The sequence below is a fragment of the Scomber japonicus genome, chromosome 1, assembly GCF_027409825.1.
Source record: "Scomber japonicus isolate fScoJap1 chromosome 1, fScoJap1.pri, whole genome shotgun sequence".
NCBI lineage: Eukaryota > Metazoa > Chordata > Actinopteri > Scombriformes > Scombridae > Scomber > Scomber japonicus.
This window is the reverse complement of record NC_070578.1, coordinates 33,273,490-33,291,588: the sequence shown is the minus strand read 5'-3', so window position 1 is coordinate 33,291,588 and position 18,099 is coordinate 33,273,490. Positions and strand designations below refer to the sequence as shown.

The window sequence follows — 18,099 nt, the reverse complement described above, 5'->3', positions numbered from 1 at the left end:
CAGCAACATTTTAAATCACAGTGGCACTGCTTTCCAGAAGAGTTAGTTCAGTCTTTCATGCAATCAAATGTAATCTAGAGGCTTGGTAATTTATTATACAGTATATTAGCTTTTACTGTTTGTGTCATACATTTATAGTGTGCCTTAACTTTTCTGTCTAAGTTTGACTAACCTGGAGGTTTGTTTGATCATCTTTATTGGATTGCTTTTTTATTAATGTCAGTGTTTCCAGATTTCAACAAACTTTTTAACTTTTTGGTGTTTTATTGACTGTTGCTCTACTTTGTTGTTGTTTATGTTATTTCTTATGTACTTGTATTATTCAAGTTTTTTCTTTCTATTATTAAAAATAATATTAAAAAATATCAAAATGATGTTTAGCGCTGCATTATTGCACAAGCAGCACCTGGTGGAGTACTTGTACAATGGCTCTTTCTGAGTTACTGATGTTTGATTGTCTTGATTGTCTTGCCTTACTTGTTAGTGGCTTAGGATAAAAGTGTCTGCCAATTGAAAGAATGTAAATGTAAATGTTATTTTGGACCCAATTTGGGGCTACATCTGTTACACATCAACTTAAGGACTGTTGTCACCTCCCTCTCATCTCTATGTTTTTCCTAGAAAAGGCTAGGGAAGTTTATATGGAGAATATCAATGTTGTTTTGACCAGTAAATATGGCATTAAAATCATGTTTCACAAATCATTACATACTATGTCAGCCCAAACGTCCTGGCACTTCAAACCCTTGATGACCACCATGTCCATTGCTATATTTGAGTGTAGTTTAATGTGTATGTACACCTTGCAATCATGTACTCACACACACACACACATAAACACAAGCACTTAAATAGATCACGCCAGACTGTTGTAGCCAGATGACAGATTAGTCAGATTTGGATTAAGACGGAGGAATCCTTCCTGATATGGATGTCTGGATAATATCATTCAAGCAGCTTTAGAGGAAACAGTCTGTGATATAAAACCACTTTCTACCAAGAGTTCATGGTACAAGACATGTCTTTTTTTTTTTTTTTAAATATAGTAATGTTTACTCATGTGGCTATTATGCAGTTTGGATGCCTGGATGAAAATCTGTCTAACTCTGAAAGGTCTTACTCCTACTAGGAACTAACTAATGCTTTTTAGTGTCTCATGATAGAGGATTTTCCAGCTTTTAAGTCTGGGTGAAATAGAGTACTTGTCTAAGTGCAACATTTTTTGTTGTCATGAGAGTAATTACATTTAAATACACAGTAAACTGGCACATAATGCTGGCAATTGGATCCCAAATACTGCTTTTCATTAAACCACATTGCTCTAACCCCCCGTCAGCATTCAGAGAAGCTTTTGTTCAACCACAAAAGTCTATTACTCTCCGCCAAATGATGCACAGTTAAATGTGTATTTTGCATTTTTACCGATCCACTGACCTGGAAACAGTCACCCAGCTCTCTCCCTGCTCTTATCTTACAGTACTCTGTCTGTGAAAGACTGCCTGGAGATCATCAGCACTCATCTATCTCATCTCATTTGAGTTCTGCGCCGCCTGACTAAACCTCAGTTTTCACTGTCAGATCTGTTGGAGCTAGTAGAGTTGTAGTGTCTCAATTATATGTTATATATATTATATCTCATATGTGTTAAAAATCTACCTTCAATCTTTGCTTTAAACCTATTTTGATAATGTGTTCTATATTTCAGGCTCTCTGTAGTTGTCTGCATAGAAAAAAAAATCAATTTGGTTGTTTTTTATCACCATAATATCTTCAGAATCTGAACTGTTTCTGTGTATATTTCAGACATGGAGTGGGTTTTTCTGTTTGCACAAAACCAGTAAAACGACAGCCAATAGGTGAGGTTGAAAAAATCTAAGATATCGAGTGAAAAAGAGAAAACAGAAGCCAATCTCTATGACCTATAGAAGCAAGAAATAGACCAGTATGCAAAAGTATTCTAGGAAATGTAGTGTAGGAAACCCTTGACTGAATCAATAACTGACTAAGTAGACGAGGCAGGTAGAGAGAAAACTGAGAACACACTACAATACTCCATCTCCTTGAACATGCTGAATGTTACTACTACTACTACTGTTACAACAATATCTGATGTATACATACAAGCGTATTGGCTACAGCTTATATGTTCCAAGCTTTTTAAATGGTACAAAATATGCAACTAGCAACTGTGGGATACTAACTGGATTTTAACTTTCAGCTAAGTATGTTTTAATGCTTTATAGCAGCTTAAGGAGCCTCATATCAAACAGGCACATTAATAGTAAGAACACTATAACATCATCTGTAAATAAAGTCATGCTACACCAGATTCATTAAAGTCCAGAAATCAAACTGACCCCAAGAGCTGCCGTTGCTACTGATGGTTGTTATCATAATGAGATCTGATTTGTTGCGTCATGTCTTCACACCTCCAAAACCAACACCCATTTATTGTTCACACTATTTTCCAAGATTCTTCACATCCTGTTTTTTTTATGTTAGTTTTTTCTAGCTACTGCAGAAAAAGGACAACGTCCCAGGAGACAGGAAGATCTCCCACGAACAAAACATTTCAGAGCAATTATTTCCTTTATACCGCCCTGTCCTGACAGCTCAAACACACACACACATACACACACAAATAGAAACTCACAAGAACAAAAGGGACATAACTATCTACAGTAGTCTTTCTTCCACCTCGTGAAAACTGGGCAAAGAATAAAGTGTAGACAGATATAGTACTGCTAGGTTGATCATGTTGACAGCCTGCACTGTGGGGGAGGGTGATCATATACTGTAGGCTGCTATATGATGTTGTGTAACTAGTATCATCATAGAGGCATTGCTATGGAGTCTGAAGGATATCAAAGAGAAACAGTTTTAGTGCACATATGACAATCAAATGAGTGATATGCATAGTAAAATCATTTAGTAACATTGCATGATTTATCTGTGTCCATGAACTACTATGCCCTAAAATGACTTCTTCAAATTAATACACACCTATAGCAATAGCTTAAGTCAGGTTGGTGTAGCTAGTTGAGTCAACAATTGATCAAATGTCTACATTTAATTTGAAAATAGTTGTGCACAGTATGGAGCAACCCTATGGAGCTTGATTTTGCAGCACATTTATTTTGTTATTCTGTTTCACTGTTTCATTAATCCCTTTCCACCAGCAGTACATTGCCATTTTCAACAAACAAGCTCTGAAAAATCTACTGTACACTACCTGCCCAGCAGCAAACGTCATATTAGAATCTTAGCTTTTAGCTGATGAGGAAAGCAAGGGGCGAGAGTTGGTGGAAAGCAAACCAGAACTAAAAGACTGACATTCATCCGATGGACAGAAACAGGAGTCACAATGATGATAATGCTGCACAATATCTTAAGGAAGGCATGCTTTACTAACATATGTTACCTATAACAAGCTCTAAGGTGTTGATAAATCAGTGCTGTTTATTAACACGGCTGTAGGTTACTGCAGTGGCACGTCATAACAGTAATTTAATGAGTGTGATTTAATCATAATTTATAGAAAAGAACTTGTGATTCTTCTTATTTCAGAGTAATATTTGCTTTTGTTTTTGTTCTGTTCTGTGCATGGAGTATTTTCCACATTGAATACAGATACACATGCATTTGAAAAATATAGACCTGAGCTCTGTTTATGCAGGAGGCAGACTGACACACATGATGATCAACAGACAGTGATGAACACGCACACCTACCTCCACTGTCACACACAGCCTCACCCAAACACACACGCTCACGGGTGTACTTGTATACTTGTGAGGAGCCTCATTGACATAATACATTCTTTTGTCCATCCCCCTAATTTTAAATATAAAACCAAGTCTTAAGCCTCAAACAGACCTTTAAAAGACAAAATGCTCCCCCCTTTTTGAGGTTCAAAACATCAAATATGTCCTCACAAATCTAGAAGTACAACAACACACACACAGTCACGAGCTGTAGCAGCAGTCAAAGACAAACAGAGATGGGCACCAAGGGAAAAAAACAATGTCTTGACAATTGAAGCTATTGTTCAGTGCAGTGAACACATCCTCTCAGAGAAACAATTATAGTGAATCCAGTAGTGATGCCACACAGATTGTCCATCATGAAATGTCATATCTGCGTGTGAGGAAGATTCCAGACAGGTAGATGTGAAAATCTTCACAGAAAAAAATGATTTCTCCTCTCCTTCTGTTCTTTTTCACTCAGCTGTCACAAACTATGAGTGTGTGTAAGGATGAGGTTAATTCAGACTCTACCTGTGTGCGTGGCACAACTGGGAAGAGGTTAAGGGTCGTGGGTCTCTTGGGACGGTAGGTATCCATGGTAACAGGTGCTGCAGGGTCCTTGATGAATGGCGGGGGTGCGATGGCGGACGCCTTCAAGGACTCTTTGTCACCGCGGTAACCGTCAGCACCGTCAATGAGGTCCAAATGCAGCATCTCTGCCTGGAGCTGGCCGACAGCACCCAGTTCGGCCCTCCCCGACATGCTATTGGTTCCTCGCCTCACATGGCCCTGCAGGGATTGGATGATACATGCTGTCAGTTGTGGCAGAGAAACAGAAACAGACAGAGAGAGAAAGAGACAGAGAGTGTGGGGATGGGATGAGGAGACTGAGCCGGCCAATTAGAAGCTGCTCTGTCTTCAGCCTGTAACACTCTCACTGCCAACCCTTATAGCAGAGAGAGAGAGAGAGAGAGCAGAGGCTATTGCTAGCATCTGCTCCTCCAAAACAACACATACCTACAGTAGTATAGTGAATAAATGAATGAAAACACCCTTTTGTTCTGCTAATAATTGCTCAGTTTCACAGCTTTTTCTTCATTGTAGCCTCTTGACAGTAGCTGCTGTTAAATCTTGTTTGACATGCACAGATGGTACAGGGGTGAAGTCCTGATCTTACTTGATAATCCTGACTGAACTGCCACTTTACTTCCACTTCATTAATCAGTCTGATGCTGTGTTCATGTTAGCTAGCAAGTAGTCACTGATGTATCCGTCCCATCTATATCTTTTTCAGGGTTTTGATGATTTGAATCCTGAGTCGAGAATCCCACAAGTGAAGACTTATCTTGTCAGTTGATTTATTCAACTTACTTTACTCATGCATACACAGAACAACAAGACAAGATGTTTACTGACCTAGTATGCTCTCAAAATAACTACACAACTAACTGTAATAGAAATATAAAAGGGTGATGGGGATTGGAGAACAGTGTGTTGCATAGCAGCTCAACTTGTTCATTACTATGATGCTCTCAGCTCTGTTGTTGAATGGTAGCACACATAATTTGACTAACAGTGCTGTCAGCAACCATGCAGGAAAGATGCTCCTTGGATGCACACTTTTTTATTTATTCTTTCTGTATTCCTTCTGTAAATATGTTTTTCAGATTGCAGATAATGACTAAAGACATGAAAACACTAGTCTTAAAATTTAATAGGATGCCTCTGCAGGTGCTCAACACTGTAGTTTAACTGTGTAAAATCATAATTCTAGGTACATAGGTACGTTTGGAGTGCATATGAAGGGTTATAAAATACAGAAGTCAGATGTGGTTTAGTTGTGAATTGTAACACATATAGCAAAACTGGTTGTATGTGAAAATGGGAAGCTAGTGAGGGATCACATTCTCTTTGCTGCACTAGCAACTTGAACTGGTTGGGCAGGTTTCTTGCACAATGGGGGCAGTACTGGGAGATATAACTTGGACCTTGTGGGCATTATGCCTTAACTGCTTTCAGGTTAAAGAAACAACTAGTGACACAGGTAGTCAATGTCTGACATCCCTGAACAGGTTAACAAAGTTAGCAGTGTAGAGGGATCTGGATATTATGAATAGGGGAAACAATGGGAGTGAAATTCTGCAAAAAACATTATGGATGTCAATTCTCATCAGGTAGAAAGTGAGTTATGATGAAAATTAAAATTGCAATAACTATCTCATAATTCTGATATAAAATATTAAAAACATAATTATGCTGTAGTTAGGTAAAATCTAATAAATTATGTCACAATTAAAGTACTATGTTATAATTATGAGACACTAAAATGGTTTTTATCTTTAGAATTTCTTGAATTTCACTGCCTTGGTAGGTTAAATAAAAATGATTCAGAAAATAGAAAATAGCACCTATCAGTATAGATCTCTAGCATTCAAACATTAAAATAGCTAATGTTTTCAAATTCTTAACTTCAGCTGTTCAGTGTGTGGAATAAAGTGTCTGAATTATGCTTTATTTTTTGATAACTACTAACTGGGTGAGAGTGGACTGTTAAAACGTGATGCATTGTTGTACTACATTATGAAACACTGTCTTACATCTATTGTAAAATCCTATTTGTTTGTGTCATTAATTCATTAAACCTGCTCAGCTAACTAACCCTGACGCCTAAGAGCTGCTCCATGCTTTCATTAGTGGGACTTAATAGAATGGCATAATGTGCTAAATTGAGCAGTCGTTTAATCTAGTGACGAGATTAACTTCAATTGTCTTTAATGCTACTGTGGAAATCAAAGCGACTGAAAAACACACGTGTCGTCTGAGAGACAGCAAAGGTCTGAGGTCACTGGGGCAGTACTGTCTGCTTCACTTACCATCACTATCTCTGCAGCTACACACACACACACACACACACACACACAGAGTAATTCCTCCCATTTGTTGCTGCAGATGCATTCTTTGACATGCTAAGGCAGTCTTTAGCTTTAGCTCCCTCTATTGATATATATAGATATAGATATATAGATGTAGACATAGATAGTATAATATCCTGATTGGGAAATGAATTAACAATGCTAATGCTTAGTGAATTCCATTATCACAGTGAGATCAGTGTGGGAAAAGCATATTCCAACAAGAATAAGCTTCTTTAAGACCAGAACAGATTCAGAGAGCAGAGGACAACAGTGAAACAGGAACAGCTGTGTTAACATGCCTAAAACCATTCACCACCAGTCTGGACAATTTCAGAAGGGAAGAAACCTTCTTTCACACAAAGCTACATTATACAGCGAATTACTGAACAGCCTTTGTGTTGTGAGTAATAGTCATGTCAAGAATTGAAGCTGAAGCCAAAATAATACGTACAGTATCAAAGCGGTGGTATTAAAATACAGCACATGTATTTATTCGAACATGCACATACCTCATTGCTGCTGAATGACTGCATTATAAAGATTAGTATCAGTTTTTCTTTGCAAATGAAGCACAGCGGGTATTAACACATGTGCGCAGCTGCAGACAGTAAGCTAACTCACAGTGGGTGAATGGAATGGAGGTTAATCCAATTCCATCGGCTGCATGTTGCCTTCAAGCACATTTGTATGCAGCAAAACACCGATCACAGATATCAGAGGTCTCTCTGTCAAGAAAGAAAGAGCCTGTGTGGATTTGAGAGAGAGATTGAGAGAGAGAGAGTGAGAGAGTGAGAGAGAGAGAGAAAGAGAGAGAAAGAGGGAGAGGGAGAGAGAGCACTGCTGTAATTAGTTTATAAGCAGCCAGAAACCTTTGAATTGGGACTAAAATGAGAAGCGGTGTTGTATGTAGCAGCACTCCATTTCAGGAACTGAGTCCTTGAAAGTCTACATTTCTAGACAGAATACATCATAACATGCACACAAGGACTGTTCTAAAGCATGTTTTTACTTAATTAACTTTAATTATTTTCATTATTGATTAATCTGCTGATTATTTTCTTGATTATTCAATTCCAGAGAACAGTGAAAAAGGCCTGTCACAATTTCCTAAACCCCACATGACTTTTTTTCTCATCTGACCAACAGTCCAAAGAGATTGCATTGGATGTCATATAAGACAAAGAAATGTAGTAACAGATTCTCATATTTCAGAAAAGCATCAATTTTGGACAAATTACTTAATTATTTGTCTAATCAATTAATCAACTAATTATCAGCTAAAACCAATTTCAAAAGTTTCTTCGAATGTGACACAGAGATTCTGCCTGATTTGACCTAAATTTGGAAGGCAGACCAGGTGTATCTCAGTGAGCAACTTCCAGTTTAATGATGCATTCAGGGACTCAAATCACATGACCATGTTGTTCATGCTTGAGATGTTCATGCTCAGGTCATTATTAAATAAATCACATGATGTGCATACATGAGAAGTCCACTGCAGAGTGAAGCTAGGTATACATCCAAGAGTTTGCAGCAGAGAAATGTGCTCTAAAAATACAGACAATAACAAAAGTTGCCAGAGTGCAGAAATGATGTGCACACACAGTTTAGAGCTACTGCTGTTTCCCTCTTTAGACTTTAAGGTCCTTAATGCCAGTATGAGCCCAGCTCTACTTTAGAAGAGTTTTAAGGCCTCTGTTGTTGCCCTGAAGGACCAATACAACAGTCTATGAATTACATATTGGATGATTCTGCAGGACAGGTAGGGTTTATAGGGTCGATACTCCACACCAAAGAGATAATCTGCTGTTTGACTTAGACACAAGTTCATGTTTTGATTGATGTCTCTGTACCTGACATAAAGCCAATTTTGATTTGAAATCGTGTACTTTTTTGCATATGTAAGAAAAAATATATATTTTAAGGGAGTATTGGGAGCCTCTCAGAGATACATGATAGTCAAACATACCTAAACAGTAGCTTTGAGAAACATAGAAAAACTACATTTATTTTGACCCAGCATCTGGACAAGTACAAACTATATTATCCTATTTATAGATGCTGTATAAGTAATCAATTAAAAAAAAAAGTCAACATTGAACATAATTTGCAGTTTGTCAGAATCATATGCTACCAATTGTCTATTTCTCTACCAAGATCATAACACAACCTCCAATAAATGATTACATTATTAATTACTTCACGATCCTTATCTTTTAATATATCCATCCTCCTATCCTGCCCATTCTGTCTGTCCACCCACCAAGCCATTAAGTATGTGATGAGCTGTCAGGAGATGCTCCGATCACCTGTCTTTGTCCTCCTCCTGCATTCTTTTTTAGCTCATTCACATCAAACAACTATCTGTCTCTGTGTCTGGACCTCCATTTCATTCCTTTTTTCCCCCCACTCTCCTCTCATCCACCTTTTCACCCATCTAAAATCAATAACTGCTAATGCAACGGGTTTCTCCTGGTACTCTCATGTTTTATGGCCTCAATTTACGACCGACCCCTTTAAGAGAGCCCCGGCTCTGTTGCTAGGAGACCAGGGGCTCAGTGACGATGAGGAGGGCGATGATATGCTGCTGCCCCGAAGATGCTGTGATGCTTGGCTCTTGTCCAATCAGAGCAGCCTGAGCAGGGGAATCACACAACCAACAAGTCAAATACAACAACAGCCTCCTTTTGCCCTTGTGTCATTGAAAAAAAGGACTGAAAACACCTGCTAAACACCTGCTGCTGATACGGTTGATGCATTTAAAAAACAATTCAATCAATAAAAGAAGGCAGGAATAGATTCTGTGCAAATGTGGATTCAACAGGTCTCTTATTCCTTTAATGGGATATTAAATGTTTGAAGGATGCAATGTTAAATAAAATCATATATCCATTAATTGAGCTTAAAGTTTTACTCTGCTGAAAAACATATTATTGCATTTGTTGCTAAAAAAAATATGAGATCTTACTAAAAAAACTATAAAGATTATTGTCTTTGCTTTTTAGTAAAGTTGTTTTTTCAACTTGGTTAAATCGTTATTACAGTTTTAAATGAACCCATGTATCCAATAGGACAAAAAGTACTAAATATCCTTTTACTTCCTGCCATGTCAATATGTATATTGCTGCTGATCAGACAGTCAACAGAGATGAAAATACACACCAGCACACTGAATATCAGTGAAAGCTGTAAATAATTATATAGACAAACAGTTAATGATGCTCCGAATAGGACCAGAGACTCACAGGGCTTCTCTGTTTTTGTTTATGTTGATGAATCACCTTCCTCTCTGCCGTTACCATGTGTGGTCGAGATGACGTGAGCAGTATCCATGGAGGCAGTGTGTGTGTGTGGAGAGGGGGGGCGACACTGCATTTATTTTCAGCTCTAACACATGCAGTAGGTGAGAGAGACACTGTTGCCATGGAAATACGTCTCCTTCCTCCTCTTGTACTGTGCTATACTGGACTCTCTCTCTCTCTCTCTCTCTCTCTCTCTCTCTCTCTCTCTCTCTCTCTCTCTCTCTCTCTCTCTCTCTCTCTCTCTCTCTCTCTCTCTCTCTCTCTCTCTCTCATCTCTCATCTCTCATCTCTTCCTTTCTCTTTCTACTGTTTTTCTTTCTTGCTCAATCTCTCTGTATCTCTACCTAGCTCTTCCTCTCTGGGTTAATAAGATCTGTTTTTATTGATGAACTCTTCCAAGCTTCAGACTGCACAAGATGACTGTAATATCGTATTGAATAACTTTATGTATTTATGGTGATTTATAACAATACATTACTAAATGATGAACTGTATGTATAAAGATCGTAGAGAGCCCATATAAAATGATATACTGGATGAAAGTCATGTGACCTGATAACATTTGGTGTCTGATTGACTGTCAACAAAAAGCCATGCTGTATTTGTAATTGTAAGTGGATCTAACATTTCATTTTATGTTGTTGTGTCTCCCAGGTGTGCACAATGAGACAATAGAGGGCACCCTAGACAGCATAACAAGCCTTGAATTATTTTATATCTGTGTGTGTGGATGGATACAGAATTGTGTGTGTTTTTGCGGCCACTTAAGGTAATTGCCCAATCTAGCTGACCCCAACGCTGACTCTTTCAACCATCTACACGGAACAAAATGACTGCTAATCTAATCCATTCACCCCTGCACACACGCATGGAAGCACTCTCCTCTCTCATTCAGACACACACAGAAAGTAAATGTGATAATTCATGTTGTCATTTCATGTCTCTGAGGATCTCTTTATGTTTCACAGTAGACATGAGCTGCTCCACATTAACCCTTTGTGGTTACAGCCATGTGCACACAAATGGAAATCAATTTTCTCCTCTCTCTTTGTACTCTTTGTTAGTCTTCTGTCCACAAAAAAAAAAAATCTTTTCAATAATACCTACTCAATTCAGGAACCAAAAGTTCACTTAGTACATTCATGTTTGTGTTTCCACTGTATCTGAGGAACCCTAAAGATTCAGGTAAAAAAGGTTGAGAATAAGCAACTTTGTTTGAGAAGCAACTTCTGAGACAATAACCCCCTGTTCTTTGTGATTTACTGCTGTGATACAGTGATATTTTAATGGATGGAAGGGGAAATAGACCTATCTGCAAAAGTAGTAGCAATTTGCTAAGTGTTTTTTTTTCAGTTTGAGAGCATTAGCACATAACAAAACAATCAGTAAATAGAAATAAGTTTTCTTTGTCAGTCTTCTGTCCACAAAAAAACAATTGTTTTCAATAATACTCAATTCAGGAACCAAAAGTTCACTTAGTACATTCATGTTTGTGTTTCCACTGTATCTGAGGAACCCTAAAGATTCAGGTAACTTGTTATAAAAAAGGTTGAGAATAAGAAACTTTGTTTGAGAAGCAACTTCTGAGATAATAACCCCCTGTTCTTTGTGATTTACTGCTGTGATACTGTGATATTTTAATGGATGTTGTGAAGGAGACGTTTAGATATGGAAGGGGAAATAGACCCATCTGCAAAAGTAGTAGCAATTTGCTAAGTGATTTTTTTTCAGTTTGAGAGCATAAAGATATAACAAAACAATCAGTAAATAGAAATAAGTGTTGCTTTCCTGAGACACACATTTGCTGACTCAACTGCCCACGTCTCTTCATATTGTTTCCTTTTCTTTTCTTTTGCACTAGTTGGGAAGTCGATTTCACCTAACTTTGTTAAAATGTCAACACACTCTGTGGGAAATGCCCAATTGTAGTTCTTATATTGACACTACTGGCAAGACCAGCCAGTGACATTCAATGTTATTAACTCCACCCCAACAGTTTCTGGGATACATGAGTGTATTACCCCCAGAGCAGGGACTTTCTGAGGCCTCTTTAGGTTCCAAAAAATGATCCTCAAAAAGTGCCTATGGTCAAAAAAGAATATTAGACAACATTGTTAAGGTCTGAAAACTCTCGTTCTGACAATTCCTGAGCTACTGGGAAGTATAACCAGAGAGCCAGGACTTTATTTTCTAGATGTAAAAACCAAATCACCAAAAATAAAAGTATATGTAGATGCTAATAACTTGAAATACAAAATTAATGTTAACTTGTGTATCTATGTTACTGAATATATCCTGAATCAGAAAAAAGGTAAAAGTAAAGAGGGTAAATGAACTGATACAGTCATTACAAAGATCTTTGTTAGAAATATCATAAGTTGTCAGATTGATAAATAAAGTCCTGCTTTGTGAGCCTTATGTAGGGCCAGATGTTAAACTAGAACCAGGTTCTTGCACTTGAAGCTGAGGAACATCTTGAGCTCACGCAACATGTTCCTAGAGACACTAATATTTATATTTTGTACACCAAAAAAGGAGAGGAAGAAGAAGAGAATATAAATGTTTGTATACTGCTGTAGGGTTATAGTTTAGACAACAAAATGTTTTGATGGAATCTGAAAAAAAAAAAACAAGTCGGACCTGTAACCTGTGTCTACATTTTTTGGATATTGCCTCTTCCTGCTAACACACACACACACACACACACACACACACACACACACAGAGTCATTGCCTTCCCACTGAGGCAGACACCACGCCTGTCTGGGATTTCATAATGCTTTCTTCTATGTGACCGTCCATTATTGATAAGACAAGATGCATCCTGAACTCCCCTGGGACAATGAGCTCACTGATGAGGTCACCACCCTTTGTGAATGTGTGTGTACATACAGTGAGGGCTCTGCATACAGGGCTCACAATTCACAACCCCCCTGACGTTCTAAGGCGGCACCAGCCCCTCATACATTTTTGAACAGGTCGAGCCTCCATTGAGCAGCACTGTGCACTTTCACATAGAAACCATATTGAAAGATAAAGCTGTGTCTCTGTAATGCCAACTGAAATATGACTGAAAGAAGCAGTCTGTCTTACTCAGTTCATTCACTGACAGCTGCTTCTCAGGTTTGTGTTGCACATCTTGGACTTGCAAGACAAACTCAGAAAAACTAAGACAAGAAAAGAAACATAGAAACACTGACTATAGACTTACTTGACATTTTAGGAACCAACGGTCTATTTACACGTCTTTGAGCTCTTTTTTGGTCTCCATTAACTCGTCCTTGGCTCTTTCCTGTAATTACAGGTCCAAAGAAGCTACTCTTGTATTAGAATTTTCTTCTATAAAATCAGCATCACCACCAACACATTAAGTATTCGAAACACATCTATGAAGATCTCAACACTATTACGTGTTACCTAAGTGTTACAGATGCACTGGGTGAAAGCTGAAACAAACAAAAACAACAAAAAGCTACGCAAAAGACACCAATGACCTCCTACAAACCATCCCTAATAACACAAACATACACACAAACACACACACATGCGCAGACCCACAGAAAAGAGAGTTTTTGAAAACACGTCAGCTGAGCGAGCTTTCTGGTCAGATTCCATCTGTCAGAACTTCACTTATAAACTCTAAATAACAAGATATCAACAACATTTTCTCTCCTACTTTGCCATATTGTGCCTTCATTTGTCTACTGATGAATATCTGCTATTCCCCCCTCCACTCTAATCTTCTCTGTCACTTTCAATATCCCACACTGTTGGAGTTCCTTTCATTATCTAGACCGATAATCTCTCTGCCCACATTTCTTGAGCTAATGGGTTATTGGATGCCGGTCTTTAAATATTGAGGCATTCTGTTTTTTTTCACCTCTCTCATTGCCCTTCAGGATGTCCCAGGAGGTTCAACCTGAGAGGACCTATCTTCCACCAGCTGGCTTTACTCCAACACCACTAATAGCATCTAAACTCAGAAGCAAATAAGTCCTTTCTCTCCTAATTTCATGGGCCTACATGAGCGTTCAGCCACCAGCAGTTGGTTTTAGTTGAACATTATTATATTAACCATTTTGTCAAATACCTGCAAAATATTCACATTAACATTTTTTCATTATATTTGATTTTCTTTGAACAATTGAGAAGAAACCAAGCAAGTCATTATACTGGTTGTCTGAGGCTAATGTCATGTCAAGTCAATTTTATTTATATCGTATAGTATTACAAATGTCAATTTTGCCTCAAGGGACTTTGCAATCTATACGACATACAACATGACACCCTTTGTCTATCAATCAAATCGGAGGAGGTGACAGTAAAAGCCGCCAGTAATCCAATTTAGGAGCGAACATGAGCAATAGTCATCATCAGATACATAGCCTACATTAGCAACTTTTTTACATTATGTATTTGTAGCAAGTCAAACCAGATAAACACAAACACTGTATAGTTCTATTCAAATTTGCTTAATCAACTGTATCAGTGTTAATATTTGATTGTATTTAGATGTAACTGCCATTTAATGAACATGGCTTAATATAACAGTTGTTATGTTGTGCTGACTATTTATGTGTAGAGTAACCTCTTATTTACTTGTTCACTATCATTTAAATTGTTGCATTATTACACTTAAATTCATAGTTTTACAGCTACTTCCAGTAAAAACAAAACTTTAAAGGCCATTTACCTATCTTCAACATTTGATGTAAGTGTGTTTAGCTTGCTGCATGTAACTGTGCAGTGCACTCACATGCATGAGAGCAATGAGGACAGAAGACAGTGTGACCTGAGTCCACTGGACATCTAAACAAAGTGAGAGGGACAGTACAGAATAAACAAACAAACAAACCAAAATAATACAATAATGAGACTAATCGACTGAGAGTAATCAAATTATTGAGACTGACCAGCAGAGCTTGCCCATTCTCTGCTGAACAGTGTAAGAAAAAACAAACTAACCCTAACTGAAACACTGTCTACAGGCTCCACATGCACAGAAGCCAAACACTGACAGCGATGAAGCTCAGTGACACGTGTGTTTTGTTGTTGTTGTTCCTGCTGCTGTCAGACCTGCCACATCTGTACTAGTCAAGGAGCCATTTTGGATTCTGATCCTTGTGAGGCCCCTGCAAAGGGGTGAGTCATCAATGTCCACACACACACACACACGCACACACACACACACACACACACACACACACACACAGGTTTGCTTAAGTTTACCTAACCCTAAGCTCAACCACTGACCACAAACACGAACACACGCATGCACGCACGCACGCACACACACACACACACACACACACACACACACAAGCACGCACGCACGCACGCACACACACACACACACACACACACACACACACATACATACACACGCACACACACACACACAAAAATTCAATAATGCAGGCTATACTTGGCTCCCTGGATAGGAAGACATAAAAGAGCAGACAGAGAAAGAACTGGCTTTTCAACCTAAAAATATTCCTAACTTTCCATAACACTGGAGCAATTTGTCTCATATGCCAGGTCACCGTCTCACTAAAACAACAAAATGTGAGTAAGCAAAGAAAAAATCGCTCATCTGCTCGGATAAATGACACTGGAAAAAAAAGGAAAAATCTCGACCCTCCTGTTGCCTTGGTTACGAGAGTGGAGGAGGAGGTGATGATGGTTTCAGAGGGAACAGAGCTGGAGAGATCTGACAGAATAATAAATTTACATCTGCTTATTCCCTCCCTCTGTACCACTCCACATCTATCGCTCATAGTTGCTCTTCACACCCGCTCCACTTTTCCTTAATGACCCGCTCATTACTATGCCAATAATACTTGGGAAAACCAGGGTGCTGGTGGGCCTGTGGTACCCAAAACTTTCTTTAAGAAATAAAATTCCCTACTTCAATGAAGTTTTGGAGGACTTGAACAAAAAGTAAACAGCCCAGAATGAATAATTTAGATGGCCAGGATGCAGTGGGGCAATCATACGCAATCAGGCTCAAGATTTTTATGGAGCATCTCTTGTGCTGTCTGTCAAGCCTCGCTGCCTCTGGCCTCCTTCCTCTGCTGGCGGGAAGCTGAATGCAGCAGCTGTTGAGGACAAAACGCCATGGGACGAGTGTCTGACCCCTCGTTGAGATCAAACTTGTGTTGCTGAATGGTGGCAGCACAGTCTTATACAACTTGATGGTATGAGCATGAGCATTAAGAATAGAAATTACAGCTTATTTTCTCAATTAAAAAAACACCTAAATCTGGTGTATATTTTGAGTATTAATGAATTGGATAAAATAAAATTTTATGAAATCTATGAAAATTGAACTATAATACCCTCATCAGCAACATTTCATAATCTGTTTGTCAGTTTTTAAATAGTTAGAGGGACTTTGGTGCATAATCAGCAGCTTGGCTTTGTTTTCTTCCCTTTCTCTCACTTTCTATTACCGAAGCATTTTCTGAGCTGTCAATGTTGCAAGAGAGCCTCATTAATTCTAAGCTGCAGTAGATGGTGTCCTCTTGCAGATGGAAAAAAACAAGAACAAAACAACAACAATCCAGTGAAAATCTACATGAAAATCAGCCTAAATAAAAAAATCAAACAATTAAAAAAATAGAAGAATGGACAATATTTCTTTGACTTGGAGGAATTGTGTGGTATTGTAGCATAAACCTAACTATGTAAATTGTATTTTTATTGTGTTTATATTTTAAATCCCTGTGAGGGCCGTATCAAGATACGGTATTGTATTATTCCTTGTGTGGTCCAGCAGCCAGCCGAGCAGAGCCACAGAAGGTCACTATGTCCCAAAACACATGATCAGCAGCAGAATCCCTTTGCAACAGCATGACACATCATTTCCATGTAGAAAGGGCAACGATACCGAATCTCGCAGCAGCAATAACCCCAGATTTTACACATTGTTACTGTAGTGTTCAGTCAGTATCAACTTTGACCTTTCAACACACAAGCAATGAGAAGCAGCTGTCCATGATTTAACCTGAAAGCAACTTCTGAGACTCCCAGAGCTGTGTCACCTAAAATTAGGGATCATCCCTATGTTCCCCGGGTCCTATGTTCCCCGCTTTGTATGTGACCGGGGAACATAGGGATGATCCTGTCTACAGTTAGCCAGTTAGCTGTGTTAGCCGCCGAGTTAGCCGCTGAGTTAGCCGCCGAGTTAGCAGATGAGTTAGCCGCCGAGCTAGCCGCCAAGTTAGCCGCCGAGCTAGCAGCCGAATTAGCCGCCGAATTAGCAGCCGAGCTAGCAGCCGAGTTAGCCGCCGAGCTAACAGCGGAGTTAGCCGCTGAGCTAGCAACCGAGTTAGCTGCGATTGGGGAACATAGGACCCGGGGAACATAGGTACGCTCCCTAAAATTATACTATGATCATGGAAGGAGGACTGACTTGCCAGGGAAAGCACTTTAATCATTAAAACGTATGCTTCACTTCTGTATGAGCACAGAAAAGGAAAAGAGAAAAACTTTAATCTTAATGACTATGCAGACATTGTATTAATCAGCTCAAACTGAACTCTCCCTGAGTATATATAATTCCTAATCTGAGTTGCAGGTACATTTCAGGAAAACTGTGGATTTATTTATTTTTTTGTTCACTTGAGACTGTCCACCACTATATCTATAACTAAAGAAGTAAATGAAAGAACCTTCACAGATAGACAACGGGTTAGTTACACCAGAGTGCTTTAAAATTGGAGCACTTTCTTAATATTAAGCTTATTTCATGAGACGGTGAGAACGAGCTCTTTGTGTGGGCATCTTACCTTTATATCTGGACCATTGCAGTTGAGGCTCATCCCGCACTCGTCTGTGATCTCTGTAATCTCTGACAGGTCGTCATCTTCAAACTCATCCAGGCTGATGTCATGGGTCAACCTGGTTGAAGGGGAAGGATTAGGGTGAGATGGGGGGAAAAGAGGTAAGGGAAGAGATGTGGGAAAAAAAAATCTGTTAATCCTTCAGCACTTATCTGCAGCCACAGTACATCTCTAAATCTCTTGTTGACCAAATAATCAGTCTACCGGGGTGGCAACTCTATGCCAAAACATGGCATAAGTTCTCGGGTCATACGCTCTGGTCACAACGTACAACATTACCATACCACTACCT

The 18,099-nt window shown here is 38.8% G+C and overlaps 1 protein-coding gene across 1 annotated transcript in view; it reads right to left on the bottom strand.

Moving 5' to 3' along the window:
* Positions 1-18,099, bottom strand: part of mapk8ip1b (mitogen-activated protein kinase 8 interacting protein 1b) — a 51,679-nt gene that overhangs the window by 14,987 nt on the left and 18,593 nt on the right. Inside the window, exons 2-3 of the mRNA XM_053318511.1 lie at positions 17,754-17,865; positions 4,278-4,535 (exon numbers count right to left, since the gene is read on the bottom strand). Coding sequence (XP_053174486.1) covers positions 4,278-4,535; positions 17,754-17,865 — 370 coding nt within the window. The remainder of the gene's footprint in view (positions 1-4,277; positions 4,536-17,753; positions 17,866-18,099) is intronic.